Below are 16,417 nucleotides of genomic sequence, written 5' to 3'. Positions count from 1 at the left end.
TTGTGGAATGCACTGCCAGTTTACATTAGGGATGCAACCTCAGCACATTATGTTCAAGACAAGACTAAAACCCCCATCTTTTTAATATTGCCTTTAAATGACTAAATAATTACATTAAGATTATATAATGATTAAAGCACTTTGAGCTGCAACGTTCGCAGGAAAAGCGCTATACAAATAAAAGTTATTATTATTATTATTATTATTATTATTATTATTATTATTATTATTATTATGAGAAGCCCTACTGTGAGTGTTTCTTCCTCCGGTCCTCTCTGCTGTGTGACGACACGGGAGGACTGGTGCTCTCCGGCTGTCCTCCCTCCCGCCTCCCCTTCCCCTTCCACTTCTCCGCCTTCTCCTTCATCACGCGCTGCTTGCTGTAGCGGGTCAGGCTCCCCGTGCCTGTACCCTCGCCGTGGCCGTTCCTATCCGACGTCGAGTCGGGGGGGGAGCTCAGGGACAACGTGGAGGGACGGACGAGAGGGCTCGGAGAGGGAGCTTTGAGAGGGGTGGTGGGAGCGGAGGGGCTTTTAGTCTCTCTCCCCTGGCTTTTAATCTCTTTCTTCCCACCTTTCTCCTCTCCTCTCACCTTCCAGGCCACGAAGGTGTACTGGTCCAGCTCCTTGCTGTCCGCCCGCTCCTTCGGAGGCTTGGTGACTTCCGCTTGGCTTCCGCTTCCTGGCGGCAGCTCCTGACCTTTGACCTTTGGGGCCGGGGCCGGGTCGTCCTTGGTGACGGAGGAGGAAGCGGCGCGTTCGCTCTCCCTCTGGCTGTGCTCCAGGCCCCTCTGGCGACGCAGCTCTCTCTTCTCCTGGCTCCTGGAGGTGGCGGGGGCTTTGTGGAGCGCCGGGGGGCGGGGCTTCCTCTGCTCGGAGGACCCGGGGGGGGACGTGGCGGCGGCGTCGGTAGCGGGCTGGACCCCCCCCGTGTCCCCATCCGAGGGCAGAGGGGGGGCAGCCGCCTCTGGGCGGTTCCCCCCCTCCTCGGGCACCTCGGGCTGGGCCTGCTCTGCTCCTGGTTCCCCCCCAGCCTGGCTCTCCTCCTCCTCTTCCTCCTTCTTTAGCTGGGGCCCAGCCTCAGCCTGTGTACCTTTGGCCTCTCCCTCCTCCTCCCTCAGCTCCTCCACCTTGGCCTCTTGTTTCGTCTCGTCTAGGGACTTTTCCTGCGTCACGACGACCTGGGGTTCCTCCTGTGTTTGGGCGTCCGCTTCAACGCCGTCTGCCTGCCTCAGTCTGGCCTCCTCTTCCTCCCTCGCTCTCCTCTCCTCCTCTTCCTGCTCTGCCTCTCTCTGTTTCCTAGCCACCTCCTCTTCCTCCGCTTCCTTTTGTTGTCTAGCCGCCTCCTCCTTCTCTTCTGCCTCCTTCGCTAGTCTGGCTGCCTCCTCCTCCTCCTCCTCCACCCTCCTCCTTTCCTCCTCCTCCTCCTCCTCTCTCCTCCTTTCTTCCTCCTCTCTCCTCCTCTCTTCCTCTTCCTCGACCCTCCTCCTTTCTTCCTCTTCCTCCACCCGCCTCCTTTCTTCCTCTTCCTCCACCCGCCTCCTCTCCTCCTCCTCCTTCATCCTCTTCTCCTCCCGTATGGAGTGACACCTGTGAGAACCAACCAGATTCAGACGTGAGATAAAAACATCAATATCACAACGTCAGGAATGAGAGGGAGTTCATGAAATGAATAACGTCAAGCATTTTGTAACTAATAACTAACGGCACCAGTCCCTGCGTTCATACGATCGTGAGCTTAGAATTATAAGGTTCTATCTCCGTTTAGGGTAGTTCAGAGATATTGCAGAGTCACTACCCATCTTCCGTCGTAGACTGAAGACCTCTATCTCTTCGGGTTACACCTTAACTGCCCCTCCTGAGACATCCACTACCCCCCAGCACTGCATCTCCTGAGACATCTATACTACCCCCCAGCACTGCGTCTCCTGAAGACACCCGCTTTCCCCTTTACTGTGTCTCCTATGACTTCTACTGCCCCCCTTGTACTGTCTCTCTGTTCTCCAGTGTCTATATACATTTCTAAAAAAGAAAAAATGAAATTTCCTTCTGTCACAGAGACTGCCAATGGCCCCGGGCCTGAGCTAGATTACTCTTCCTGCTACGACTGGTGGATTGTTGACTCACTTGCTTAATCAAATGTATTGATTGTAAGTCGCTTTGGAATAAGGCTAAATGCCTTCTGCTAAAGGAACATCTGCTAAATGCCATGTAAATGTAAAGAAATGTGTACAGGACCTCCTGCGTGCCGAGTGTCCTCTGGCCAGCGCCTGGATGATCTTGGCGCTGGCCCGCTGGCGGCGGTACACGTCTCTGAGGTGGTGGCCTCGCCACACCGCCTGGATCACCGTGGCAGCCTGGCGCCGACGCTCCTCCACACAGTACCTCCGCCACGAACGCTGAGAGGAGGGGAGGGGGGAGGGGGAGGGGAGGGGAGAGGGGGGCGGGAGGGAGGGGGGGGCAGGGAGAGAATCAAGTTATAAGCCGACTCGTACCACGGTAAAAAGAACATGACCAGTGTACTTTGTACTCCTGACCTGTATGGTGCAACAATCTCACTTTGGGCAGCAACGGTCTATCTATCTATCCACAATAAATGGTGTCTCACAAATAATCTGAACATCTTTCTATCCACAATAATGATGTGTGTTCTTAGTGTTTTCTTAGTTCCAGTTGATGAAAACTGAAAACATTCCAGTGCAGTCTCAGTCCACAAAAACCCCCAAAACATTTGAGTCTAGCCGTAGTCAGCGACGAAAACTTGACTAAAATGTTTTGGGGTTTTTGTGGACTGAGACTGCACTGGAATGTTTTCAGTTTTCATCAACTGCAACTGGACTGGAACTAAGAAAAATGGAGGTGACTTGGTGTGACTAGAACTGGTGTGCATCTTCATCTAAACACCAAAGACTAAGTGACCAAAAAGCCTGACAAAATTAACACTACCTGGATCAGGTGTTGTACCAGTCACTCAGCCTACCTGGATCAGGTGATGTACCAGTCAGTCACTCAGCCTACCTGGATCACGGCGGCGGCCCGTCTCATGTCCAGGAAGTCTCGCCTCTCCAGACGGGCTCTGAACCAGCGCTGCAGGAACAGGATCTTCCTCATCACGTCCTTGTGCAGCGTGTCCTGCAGCTGCTGCCTCTCCAACTCCTTCAGGTAAACCTGGAGGCAAATGGTAAATGGACTGCACTTATATAGACTGCACTTATATAGACTGCACTTATATAGACTGCACTTATATAGACTGCACTTATATAGCGCCTTTTTTGCTGCTCCGAAGCTGCTCCAAAGCGCTTTACAACGGCCTCTCATTCACCCATTCACACACACACATTCACACACCACTGGCGGCAAGCTGCCATGCAAGGCGCTGGCCCGCTCACTGGGAGCAATTTTGGGCTTCAGTGTCTTGCCCAAGGACACTTCGACGTGTGGCCAGCCGGGGCTTGAACCGCCGATCTGCCAACCTTGTGATCATTAGACGGCGACTCTACCTCCTGCGCCACAGCGCCATAGAGGGGGACGAGGCAGTTGGAAACTCTGGGTTGGGGTCAACTTAAGACTTCATTTGTAGGTGTGTGTGTGTGTGTGTGTGTGTGTGTGTGTGTGTGTGTGTGTGTGAAGGGGTGGTGTGTGTGTGTGTGTGTGTGTGTGTGTGTGTGTGTGAAGGGGTGGGGTGGTGTGTGTGTGTGAAGGGGTGGTGTGTGTGTGAAGGGGTGGTGTGTGTGTGTGTGTGTGTGTGTGTGTGTGTGTGTGTGTGTGTGTGTGTGAAGGGGTGGTGTATGTGAAAGGGGTGAATGAATTGCAATGCATGAAATGTAAGTCATCAGTGATGTCATCAGTGCAGGAGAGCTTGTCTAGTAACCTTGGTCTTCCCGATCTGGTAGGTGGTGTGGTCCAGGCCCATCTTCTCAAACAGGGCTGAGATGTCTGCGTTGGACGCACCCTTGGGCAGCAACACTCGGAACTGCTCGATGAACTCCTACAGGGACACGTCAACGTAAAGGATTAACCCACTGATGCTATCGGCGACGGCCTGAGCAATGACATTTTTTACATTTGACATTGTTGGCATTTAGCAGACGCCATATTCCAAAGCGACTTACAATCAATACATTTGACTAAGCGAGTGAATCATCAATCCACCAGTCGTAGCAGGAAGAGTAATCCAGCTCAGGCCCGGGGCCATTGATAGAAGGACAAACCTTCTTCTAAACCTAGGTTTAGGTGCGTGCGTGCGTGCGTGTGTGTGTGTGCTGCCGTACCTGGAATGTGTACTTGGCCCCGTAGCCGGACCTCCTGATCCTGACCGTCTCCAGCATGCCGGTGTAGCGCAGCTGCTGCAACACCAGGGCCTCGTCCAGACACATCTCCCTCTGCACACACACACACACACACACACACACATACACAGAGACGCACACACACACACACGCACACGCACGCACACACACACACGCAAAGACAGACAGAGAAGACAGACAGACACGCAAAACAAAAAAGGGTCAACAGGTCAGGCCGCTGTGGTGCAATAGCAATAACTACTACAACTACAACTACAACAGCTACTGCTACTACTACTACTACTACTACTACTACTACACTACTACTACAACTACCATTAAGCCTTCATCATCGTCATCATCATCATCGTGGTTGTCCAAGCCTCCTGTGCGTTAGCCTGCTACCAACGCTACCACGTTAGCATTAGTAACATGAGCTTGCTTGTTACCTTCTCAGCGTTGGAGCGTATGCAGCGTATGAAGAAGGGCTCGGCCCGGCCCAGAGTCTCCAGCAGCTTGGTGAGGGAGGTCTGAGGGACACACACTCAGGTCAACATAGAACCTGTTACATACATAGAAGGCTCCGGTGGGTTTACCTCAGTCATGTTCATTGATGTGGAGGTTGAGGTAGATATGCCACGGTCATATGTAAACATAGAGAGATCCTAATGACCACAGTGGCTTGATAACTGACATCTTATACATGACATTGCCTGAGTTGTACTTTGCTGTGTGTGAAAGGGTGGTAGGTGTGTGTGTGTGTGTGTGTGTGTGTGTGTGTGTGTGTGTGTGTGTGTGTGAAGGGGTGGTGTGTGTGTGTGTGTGTGTGTGAAGGGGTGGTGTGTGTGTGTGTGTGTGTGAGAAGGGGTGGTGTATGTGTGTGTGTGTGTGTGTGTGTGTGTGTGTGTGTTGGAGGTGTGTGTGTGTGTGTGTGTGTGTGTGTGTGTTGGAGGTGTGTGTGTGTGTGTGTGTGTGTGTGTGAAGGGGTGGTGTGTGTGTGTGTGTGTGTGTGTGTGTGTGTGTGTGTGTGTGTGTGTGTGTGTGTAAGGGTGGTGGGTGTGTGTTGCAGGTGTATGGGTACCTGGAACTGTGCGCTGATGCTGGGTGGTTTCTTCTTCTTGTGCATCTGCATCAGGGACTTGGTGGTGCGGTCGTGGAGGGTGAGGCCCACGATGAACTTCAGGGACCGGGAGTCCAGGAGACTCTACAGAATGACAGGAACATCATTATTATTATCATTCAACATCTACAGAATAACAGAAACATCAACATAACGTGAGTTTAGAATGATAAGGTTCTATCTCCGTTTAGGGCAGTTCAGAGATATTGAGCGTCAACGTTTTTACATTCCATTATGTTCTGTGAGACGGAACCTTTGTATTTTATTAATTACTAACTCAAAAATGTCAAATTTTTAAAATAACACCACACAGGCATTAATAAACACCTAATGGATCAGTTATGTAAAAAAACTAAGTTTTGACCAAAAATGGAGATAGAACCTTATAATTCTAACGTCACGAGATGTCACATTCATCCGATTGGTCGTCTTGGCACTAAAATGTTTCTATCCAAAAAGGACAGCAGACAGATGAACACAGATAAGGTTGCCATTCTAGACTGGACTCATTTGTAGTGGTCATTTGTTGATGACCACATTCTCTACGGTGGTCAGGATTACACATGTGGCCTTCGTTAGCCTATCTCCTACGGTATCTAGAGTGGTTAATGCGTCGCTGCCGGAGGATGACAGATGATTTACCTTGGGGATGATCTGTTTCTGCTTGGCGGTCTTGTTCTTCCTGTGGGGGAGGAGGAGGAGGAGGAGGAGGGTGGACAGTGAGAGCAGCTCAGAGACATCTCTGTGGTCTACGGGGCTGAGCAGAGTTAGTCGGGGGGGTGTGAGTCTCATGCACTGAGTCAGTGAGGGGGTGAGAGAGGGGTTGCACCTGGAGGATGGACGTGAGATGACAGGGGGCTGGGGGACGACGACACGGAGGCGGGATGGGATGGTGGAGAGGAGAGGAAAGATGGATCCAGGGATCCAGACAGCCAGCCAGACAGCCAGCCAGACCGCCAGCCAGACAGACAGCCAGCCCGGCAAAGAATCACACACCACTAAGAGCCAATGTGGAGTTTATGATGGCTAGTGTTGCCTCATGGCTTTATAGTGTGATTTTTTTTTGGGTGATTCCAACACCGTAGGACACAGAGCAGGACCTGGGACACTATTCAGAGAATGTACCATTGGGCTTCTGTTTACTGGAATGTGCAAAAAAAAACTAAAAGGTTTCCACCGTCACAAGCGGCTTAAACAAAATACCATAAGTTTGACACAGTTTGTTGATAAGCAGAGGCAGAACTTCAGAGAGCTTTTGTAGCTCTTCAGGACTTCGCAAGCTTACATAGCGGCGGCCAGGGGATTCCTGTGAGTAGTGTTTGGTCATGCAGCAGCTGTTGTATTCAAAGCCATCAACATCTTCAGCTCTACACGTCCCTTCAACACGCCACGTCAGCCATATGGACAACAGACAAACAGCCTAATAAGGAGGACCATGTTGGGACCCGGTGTGTCTCTCGAGCTTTGGTTGCATTCCTCTTGTCATCGTGTCAGAAACAGTTTTGTTGTGGGTTTGTGGCTTTGTGAGAATAACTAGGATTCCTGTAAGGAGTCCTTTGTTTCTGAAGAGGGTTCATCGTGAGGTGTGGTCTCTCTAACAGACCATTTTCAAACCTGAGAATTCCAAATTAAACAGTCTCAACTGTCGGTTGGTGTGTGCGGAGCCTCTCAGTAGGGCAGTCGTCATATTTTAATACGTTACTGTTGTCTTATCTCGACTAAGTACTAGTTTTGATTCGATTAAAGTTTTCTAGTGTTGTAAGTCGCTTTGTGTGACAAAGGCTTAATGCCCCGAAATGTAAATGTAAAAAATGGAACCTAGATCTAGAATCTAGATCTAAGTGAGAGATTATTCTGTAAAAGTGGAGGATGCGTCTATGTTAGGGTGTAGAAACAGGGCTGTAGCCCACAAGGCTGGTGCGGGCTGGTCTGGGCTGGTCTTGGCTGGTCTGGAGGGGCCAAGGGGGGGGGGTGGGCGGGCGGGGCCAGCAGACAGACTCACTGAAGGAGGTGTCTGGGGAACCGCAGGCGACCCCAGGACTGCAGCAGCTTGCGAGGGTCCTCACCGTCCAACTGCAAGTCCTTTATGGAGCTGATTATCTGGGCATGCATGACCCTGATTCAACCCCACCAATGGTCAGAGTCAGAGTGGGGGGGAGGACGGGAGAGGGGATGTAGGGAGAGAGAGAAAGAGAGAGAGAGAGAGAGGGGTAGGAGGGGAGACAGGGAAGAGGGAGGTAGTAGGTGGGCAGGAAGGGGGGAGGGGGGGGAGTAGGAACACCGCTGTTAGGACACCTCGGAAGAGAGAGAACACACCCACCACCACCACTACCACTACCAACAAAGAACAAGGAGTCTGTTTCCCCAAGAGGAACCACACAGGATGGTTGGGAGGCTGATGCCCAGAGGAGCTTTAGCGTTAACATGTGGGGACTCTTGGTCTTCACAGACCACCCAACCATGCTGCTTATGTAGAGAGAGGGATAGAGAGATGGAGAGAGAGAGAGAGAGAGAGAGAGAGATGGGAAAGAGAGAGAGTGAGAGAGAGAGATGGGAGGGGGGAGAGAGAGAGAGTGAGAGAGAGAGATGGGAGGGGGGAGAGAGAGAGAGACAGAGAGAGAGAGAGAGAGAGAGAGAGAGAGAGAGAGAGAGAGAGAGGAGAGAGAGAGACAGAGAGAGACAGAGAGAGCGTGAGAGAGAGACAGACACAGAGAGAGAGACAGAGACAGAGTGACTGTGCACAGTGGGTGTCGATGTCGTCACACACCATAACCCTGGTCGATGATGACAGTGTTGTCGTGAGCATGCAGCAGTAATCGAAGCTCAGTGGGGTTGACTGGTTTTCTCCATGCTGGTGTTACACTGTGAACTGCATCTGCTGTGTTACTGTGGTAGAGAGGACTGGCCGGTGTTACTGTGGTAGAGAGGACTGGCCGGTGTTACTGTGGTAGAGAGGACTGGCCGGTGTTACTGCACTGCCTGCTGGGACTGGTGCTGTTAAAGGTGAACGGTCGTCTTCTGCTGTCAGACGTGAACCCATGCATTACTGTACTTACCTGACTGTTCGGTTACCCAGGTCAGAGGTCAGGCAGGAAGGGGTGGGGGGCAGGCCGTCAGTAAAGGTATAGCAGAGAAACTAGCCCGGTCTAAACTCAACCTCTACTGTATATATACAACCCTTCTGGTTGTCCTGGTGTAAGGGAACCGTACAGTATAAATGGGGTGTACAGTACACAGGACGGCCACTGTTCGCAGCTCTGAAGGGACGAGATGGATCTGAGCAAAACAAATGGCAGAAGCCCGATCGTGAGCTTAGAATGATAAGGTTCTATCTCCGTTTAGAATGATAAGGTTCTATCTCCGTTTAGAATGATAAGGTTCTATCTCCGTTTAGAATGATAAGGTTCTATCTCCGTTTAGAATGATAAGGTTCTATCTCCGTTTAGAATGATAAGGTTCTATCTCCGTTTAGGGTAGTTCAGAGATATTGAGCGTCAACGTTTTTACATTCCATTATGTTTTGTGAGATGGAACCTTTGTATTTTATTAATTACTAACTAAAAAATGTCAACATTTTAAAAATAACACCACAACAACACAACATTAATAAACACCTAATGGATCAGATTATGTAAAAAAACTAAATTTTGACCAAAAATGGAGATATAACCTTATAATTCTAACGTGACGCATTGACAGCCTCCAGAAATAGTGGCTATAGCCTTATGGGTACTCCGATCCAGTCCCTTCAGATCTTCAAACACAGAAGGGGACAGGAGCTAGGGGATGATCTTCAGACCAGGCCAAACTATCAGTTAAACGACTGCGGCAAAACCATTCTGAGGATGTTCATATTAGAACAGAACTTTGGTAAATCATTATGCCTCTATATATCTTTCCCTTCAGAACATCTGAACGTCTCCTAGTAACCTTCCTTGATAAAAGGATAAACAGTATAATTCTGTCCCTATGTAGTTCATTTCCCACCTAAAGACCAAGTAAACGTGTGTGTGAAGGTTGTTAATACTTGACTACTGCATGTTAGTGTGCAGAGCTTTCCCTGCTTCCTCTCAGTAATCAGTAGATTATCAGAGCAGGGCAGAACGGTACACACACACACACACCTTCCTGTGCCCTACACAGCAATAACAACCTGCCTGAGGGCTGACCTATCCTGGTAGATAGGGGGGGAGAGGGAGAGAGAGATGGAGAGAGAGAGAGAGATGGGAGAGAGAGGGGAGAGAAAGGAGAGAGATGGGAGGGGGGAGAGAGAGAGAGTGAGATGGGAGGGGGGAGAGAGAGAGTGAGATGGGAGAGAGAGAGAGAGGGAGGGAGGGGAGAGAAAGGAGAGAGATGGGAGGGGGGAGAAAGGAGAGAGATGGGAGGGGGGAGAGAGAGAGAGATGGGAGGGGGGAGAGAGAGAGAGAGTGAGATGGGAGGGGGGAGAGAGAGAGAGAGGGAGGGAGGGGAGACAAAGGAGAGAGATGGGAGGGGGGAGAGAGAGAGAGATGGGAGGGGGAAAGAGAGAGAGAGAGAGAGATGGGAGGGGGGAGAGAGAGAGAGAGAGATGGGAGGGGGGAGAGAGAGAGAGAGAGAGATGGGGAGAGAGGGAAGTGAATAGGACGTCTATCCCAATCATCTTATCACGTCACCGTAAAAAGCCAGTAAACTCAGTAACTCACAAGCCTACGACTCGCTGAAACTCCAGAACCCCTGAGCGTATGAGCCACCTCAGCCCTAACCCCAACGACCAGCCTTCCCTTCCTGCTTGACCTCCCTCCCTCCCTCCTGTGTTTCCTCACCGAGGCCACTTACTTCTTACTCTCATAGCTAGCAAAGATGTCTTCGAAGGCCTCTAGAGGGCGCTCATCAGAGTGATCAAAGTAGAAATCGAGCATAGAAGCTCGTCTGTAGAGGGGGAGAGAAGGGCAACACGACAACAACGTCACCCCAGAGTGAAGGAGAGGAGGAAGACCAGTGTACCGACCGCCGTCCCCGGTTTTCCCTCTTTTCCCAGTTTTTCTTTCTTTCCCAGTTTCGTGCATCTCTCACTTTGGGGGGGGGGGGGGGGGGGGGGGGGGGGGCTATGCGGCAGGGGAGGGGGGGGGGGGGTGGGGGGTCTTACCGGTACATCCTCTCCCCCACGGGGGTGTTGGACCTCTGCAGCTCTCCGAGAGGAGTCCTGGAAGTGGGGCGGACCACACCTAGAAGCACACGCACACGCACACACACAAACACAGACACACACACACACACACACACACACACACACGCACAGAGGGTTAACAATGCACTCTTCTCATTCCTAGTGACTCTACAAGGACAAAAGACTCACATGGGCCCCATGACGACTGCTCATCACGACACAACTGAACAACAACACAGATCTTCATTCTCTCCTTTTTGTTTTTCCTTCCTTTATTTTTCAGAGTTAATCTTGTTAATCCCCATTAGAGTAGCCTCCTGCGTCAACGGGTAAGTCAGTGTACAAAAAAAGTTGAGTGGATTGAGGCTTGAAGGGGAGAATGTGAAATCTCAAAAGCCTCACGTTTACTAACCCTAACCCCCCCCCTTGATCTTAGTGGCTAATTACAGGTCGATATGATGTGTATGTCAATTCATTACAGCACACAACCTTATAGGGTTTGCAGGCAGCTATGCTCAGTCACTCCTGAGCCTGTGCTTTATTCTCCACTCCACTCCTAGATGATGGACTGAACCCATCTTGTCTTCTTACCTGTTTACTGGTGGGCTAGCTAATAGCGATGTTGTTTACTGGTGGGCTAGCTAATAGCGATGTTGTTTACTGGTGGGCTAGCTAAGTTGCAAGGAGTGTGTACTGTTGTTTTATCTCGACCGAGTACTAGTTTTTATCTATTTACTAGTTTAAGTTTTTGATTGTTGTAAGTCGCTAAAGCCGTCTGCTAAATGCCCTGAATGGAAAATGTATTGCCACTGTGTGCTATTCTGTTTGTTGGATACTCAGACTAGTATTGTATAATTGTACTGTATCAGTTGCTCACTTAATACAGTATTCCTGTGATGCATACTGTTTATACTATATCTAATGTATCTATACTATCTATTCCTGAGCTGTACTTACAGTCTACTCTGCCAGTCCACTGTGTGACTGTGGTTTCACTGTTACCTTCAGTCTATTCTACCAGGTGTACACTGTCTCTACTGTCTATTCTACCAGGTGTACACTGTCTCTACAGTCTATTCTACCAGGTGTACACTGTCTCTACAGTCTACTGTACCAGGTGTACAGTCTATGTTACTCTGCCAGGTGTACCAGGTGTACCAGGTGTACAGTGTGTCTGTGTCGTACCTGCGGTCTTGGCGGCCCAGCGGCGTCCGGCCTCGTTGAATGCGGCCAGGCCTCGTACGGTGGCCCGGAGGATCCCCCAGCGGAACATGGCCACCGGGTCCATCCCGATCAGCTGGCGCACGTACGCGCGGTCGCTGCTCCTCAGCAGGGCCACGATGTCCGGCCGCATGTGGTCCGTGTTCTTCTCCCGGAAGTCCTGCCGCGAGGGGGGAACAGGAAGTAGGTCAGTACGGGACTAAAGCCCGGTACACACATAAGGATTTTCTAAATCTTAAAAAAATAAATAATCTTGGATTGAACAGCCTTGATCGTATTGTGTGTGGTGTGTGCCGATATTCCCATTTCAGCACCCCACAGACATAAAGATTATCGTTACGACAGTCTAGAGTCTCGTTCCCCAAGCCGGAAATCTCGCGTGATCAAACGTGATCTAACGTAGTACCCTGACTGACCTGTACGAGGCAGCCATGTGCGACAGGGCAAATAAAGTGCCGAAGAACAAAAAGAAGGCTTTACACAGAGAGGTCCCCAATTAGGTCCTCCTAAATGTTCCCAAAGTTCGCACTGAATTCGGCAAGAAGCACTCCTTCATGCACTTTGCGCCCGCTGCCTGGAATTCATTACAGAGCAGCACCCTAAATTTGAAAGAACTAATTTCTCTTGGAACATTTAAAAACCTTAGTGAGTAACTTGGAATCAGCCTCGTATTGTTCTTGCCCCTGTTTTGTATGAAAGTCCCATTATTTTATTCTATTTATTCATATCGTTCTTGCTCCTGTTTTATATTTTATATGAAAGTCCCATTGTTTTTATCCTATTGCTCTGATCAAATTGTATTTTGTCTATTTGTTGTTGTTGATCTGGTGTTGTTTTATTGTGTAATTGTGCTGTTGAAACTTGCTTGCTTGTTGAGCTGCTGTCTTGGCCAGGCTTCCCTTGAAAAAGAGACCATTGTGTCTCAATGGGACCGACCCTGGTTAAATAAAGGCTAAATATTTAGGAAGTGGTCAATAGGGGACTTACACAGAGAGGAACAGGAGACGCTTTTAGAAATGTCCACTACTTTCATAGTCAGTCAGACGTAGTTTGAATGTTCCATAGCGGACCTTTAAGAAAGCATCTACCCCATACGGAGCAGTAGAAGAATGTAGAAGGGTAAACAAGGCACGGGTCAAGCTGGTGACCGTGGCCGTGGGTGGACGACCCCCTTACCTTGACCTGGTACTTGACCTTCCCAGCGAAGTGTCGTATGACGAAAGCGGGCTCCATCACGGACGTGGGCACAAAGTACTGGTTCCCCTGGTGCTGCTGCTTGAACTTGGCCAGCAGAGTCTTATCAGTGGCGTGAGGGAAACTGGTGAACGGGAGACGGAGAAAGAGAAGAGAGAGGGATAGAGGGATAGAGGGAGTTATGAACAGGATCAATATGACAACATAATAGTATTCATATTATATTTAGGTTGCAGACAGGATCAATATGTTAAATGGACTGCACTTATATAGCGCCTTTATCCAAAGCGCTTTACAACGGCCTCTCCTTCACCCATTCACACACACATTCACACACCAATGATGGCAAGCTGCCATGCAAGGCGCCGGCCCGCTCACTGGGAGCAATTTGGGGTTCAGTGTCTTGCTCAAGGACACTTCGACATGTGGCCAGCCGGGGCTCGAACCACCGATCTGCCAACCTTGCGATCATTAGACAGCAGCTCTACCTCCTGCGCCACAGCCACCCCCAACAACATAATAGTATTCATATTATATTTATATTTAGGTTGCAGACAGGATCAATATGACAACATAATAGTTTTCATATTATATTTATAGTTAGGTTGCAGACATGTCAGGCCGTTAAACAACTTCCACCAGGGTACGATCGTATAAATAGGATTATATGACTTTGAAAGCGGTTATGTGACTGTAACAGACGATGACAGACAGACGTACTTGCTCTCCTCGTCCAGTAGATAGAGGAGGCCAGTGGGCTTCTTGCTGATGAGGTGGATGCAGCCCACGTTGTCTGTGTAGTCGATGTTGTGCCAGGTGATGCCCTCCGCCTGGTACTCCTCCTGAGGGGGGGGGAGAGCAGGAGTCAGGGGTCAGAGGTCAGAGGGACAGGGCTGAGGAACACAACAGGTCTACATGTCTTCAGCGGCCGCACACACACACACACAGACAGAGACAGAGACAGAGACACAGACACAGACACAGACACAGACACAGACACAGACACAGACACAGACACACACACACACACACACACACACACACACACACACACACACACCAGGGTTTCCGTTAACCGGTAATTCCCGGACTTTGTCCGGTAAAAGTTGTTGAAGTCCGACAAATTGAAAACTCGTCGGACATAAATGTCCGGTGAAAATAATTCCCTCTAAGCACAATTTGAATACAATTCGCTAAAGTTCACATTCTGATTCCTTCTATTTTAAAAAAGACGAATATATAGGCTATGTATTTCTTTTATTATGATATGATTTGACACCGGCATGATGATGACTCCTAATGTGTAGGCTGCCTATGCGAAACAGCGGTTGTTTCCGGTGTGCGCTATAACTCGTGCACAATCGAGTCGAGGCAGAGAGGAGGATAGCGATGTTTCTCTCTGTGATAGTGTGATTATGCAAGCCTTTTCTGAAAGGGATGAGAACCCGATTGTTTCAGCTTCTCCCAGGGAGAAAGTGGTAGAGTTACCATCCTCCCCGAGTCCTACCATACCATCCGCTGACAGCCTATCTCTGCCTGTAACCGGCGAGCGATTGCGTGTCGCTCAAGTAGCTGATCAGTCATTAAACAAATGTTTTTTACATGCAGCTAGTGAGGAATCTGAAATAGGGGGCAACGTAGTTTATTTCCTTAACGATGGGATATTAATGCGTAAATGGTCTCCTCCTAATGCAAATGGTTGTGAGTGGAATACTGTAAAACAAGTGGTTGTGCCTGTGGGTTATAGACAACAGGTGTTATCTGTAGCACATGAGAGCCAGTGGTCAGGACATTTAGGTATAACTAAAACTTATCAGCTGATATTGAAACATTTCTTTTGGCCCGGACTGAAGGCGGATGTTGCCAAGCACTGCCGCTGTTGCCATACTTGTCAGATGGCGGGTAAGCCTAATCAATCCATTCCACCCGCACCATTGCATCCCATTCCTGCTATAGGGGAGCCATTTGAACGTGTAATAATTGATTGTGTTGGACCTTTGCCTAGGACTAAAAGTGGAAGTCAGTATTTGCTCACTATTATGTGCGCTGCTACTCGTTTTCCCGAAGCTGTTCCGTTGCGTAACATATCAGCCAGCTCAGTGGTGAAAGCTTTAACAACGTTTTTTTCCACATTCGGTCTTCCTCTTGTTATACAATCTGACCAGGGCACTAACTTTCAGTCTAAGCTTTTCAAACAAGCCCTAAGAACGTTAGGGGTACGATGTCACGCCAGAAGCCTACATGCTTGCACTGTTCAATAAAATGTTATACATCTAGACATTGTGGTATTTCTTTATATACGTATCCCAGCCTGCCTATTGTTTCTCAATAAACAGTTATGTTCTCCTCATTGTCATACTCCCGAGTCCGATTAAGTATGATTTGACAGGCAGCTAAACGAAATGCCTTCCCAACCAGCGAGACCTGGTTATAGAAATGACGTTGTTTTATTGATAAAAAAAAGGGTAAAACTGGAAAGAGAAAATAGAAAACTCACATTAATCCCAAACAATTTAACAAACTTCAGTTAACGTAATGTGGAGTCCGTTCATTGATCGATGCTGTCTGTTCAGTTCCCAGTGAGGCGCCCGTTCAGCGCTGGACATAATGGCATAGCGCGCATGCGAATCATGTTATATTATTATATATTATATAGCTCGCATCTAATCGTATCGGATGAGAAATAGACATTAAATGGCATATATAGGCCGCTACACAACAGTAATCACCGTGACAAACAGCTATATTAGTTTTTTTTTTTTTTTTTTTTTTATATTTTAATATGATGACCGGAATATATCACGTTTGTCCGGTAAATCGAAATCTTCCCGGACACGATGTCCGGCGGCAATTTTTTCTAACGGAAACCCTGACACACACACACACACACAGGAAGCATTTATCCTGTACATATACTGACAGGGATGGGATCCATGAGAGCAAGAGACAGAGACATTAAGACAGACAGACAGACAGACAGACAGACAGACAGACAGACAGACAGGCAGACAGACAGGCAGACAGGCAGACAGACAGACAGACAGGCAGACAGGCAGACAGGCAGACAGGCAGACAGACAGGCAGACAGACAGACAGGCAGACAGACAGACAGACAGACAGACAGACAGGCAGACAGACAGACAGGCAGACAGACAGGCAGGCAGACAGACAGGCAGACAGGCAGACGGGCGGACAGACAGACAGACAGACAGCTAACCTGCTCAAGTTTAAAGATGTGCTGGTTGAAGTAATACTGAAGCTGCTCGTTGGCGTAGTTGATGCAAAACTGCTCAAAGCTGTTGGTCTCAAAGTCCTCGAAGCCAAAGATATCCAGCACACCTATAGACAAACACTACAAACAGAATGAAACAGTATGTCGGTTAGTCAGGTATTTTCAAAAATAGTAATCATAATAAAATAGAGTTACAGGTATGTCAAGTCTTTATTC

General features: G+C 49.0%; 1 protein-coding gene across 1 annotated transcript in view; it reads right to left on the bottom strand.

Annotated features, from left to right (window-relative positions):
• LOC308161934 (myosin IXB) overlaps nt 1–16,417 on the bottom strand; it is a gene marked incomplete at its 5' end in the record, with an annotated part of 55,326 nt that overhangs the window by 17,602 nt on the left and 21,307 nt on the right. Inside the window, 16 exons of the mRNA XM_080536014.1 lie at nt 249–1,282; nt 1,313–1,589; nt 2,238–2,398; nt 3,018–3,167; nt 3,871–3,987; nt 4,271–4,381; nt 4,738–4,818; nt 5,370–5,492; nt 6,051–6,090; nt 7,411–7,524; nt 10,224–10,316; nt 10,534–10,612; nt 11,740–11,935; nt 12,952–13,093; nt 13,690–13,811; nt 16,187–16,321. Coding sequence (XP_080392140.1) covers nt 249–1,282; nt 1,313–1,589; nt 2,238–2,398; nt 3,018–3,167; nt 3,871–3,987; nt 4,271–4,381; nt 4,738–4,818; nt 5,370–5,492; nt 6,051–6,090; nt 7,411–7,524; nt 10,224–10,316; nt 10,534–10,612; nt 11,740–11,935; nt 12,952–13,093; nt 13,690–13,811; nt 16,187–16,321 — 2,975 coding nt within the window. The remainder of the gene's footprint in view (nt 1–248; nt 1,283–1,312; nt 1,590–2,237; nt 2,399–3,017; nt 3,168–3,870; nt 3,988–4,270; nt 4,382–4,737; nt 4,819–5,369; nt 5,493–6,050; nt 6,091–7,410; nt 7,525–10,223; nt 10,317–10,533; nt 10,613–11,739; nt 11,936–12,951; nt 13,094–13,689; nt 13,812–16,186; nt 16,322–16,417) is intronic.

Source organism: Nansenia antarctica (assembly GCF_963989245.1).
Source record: "Nansenia antarctica genome assembly, chromosome: 7".
Taxonomy (NCBI): domain Eukaryota; kingdom Metazoa; phylum Chordata; class Actinopteri; order Argentiniformes; family Microstomatidae; genus Nansenia; species Nansenia antarctica.
The sequence above is the reverse complement of the archived record's forward strand: the minus strand, read 5'-3'. Positions and strand labels throughout refer to the sequence as shown.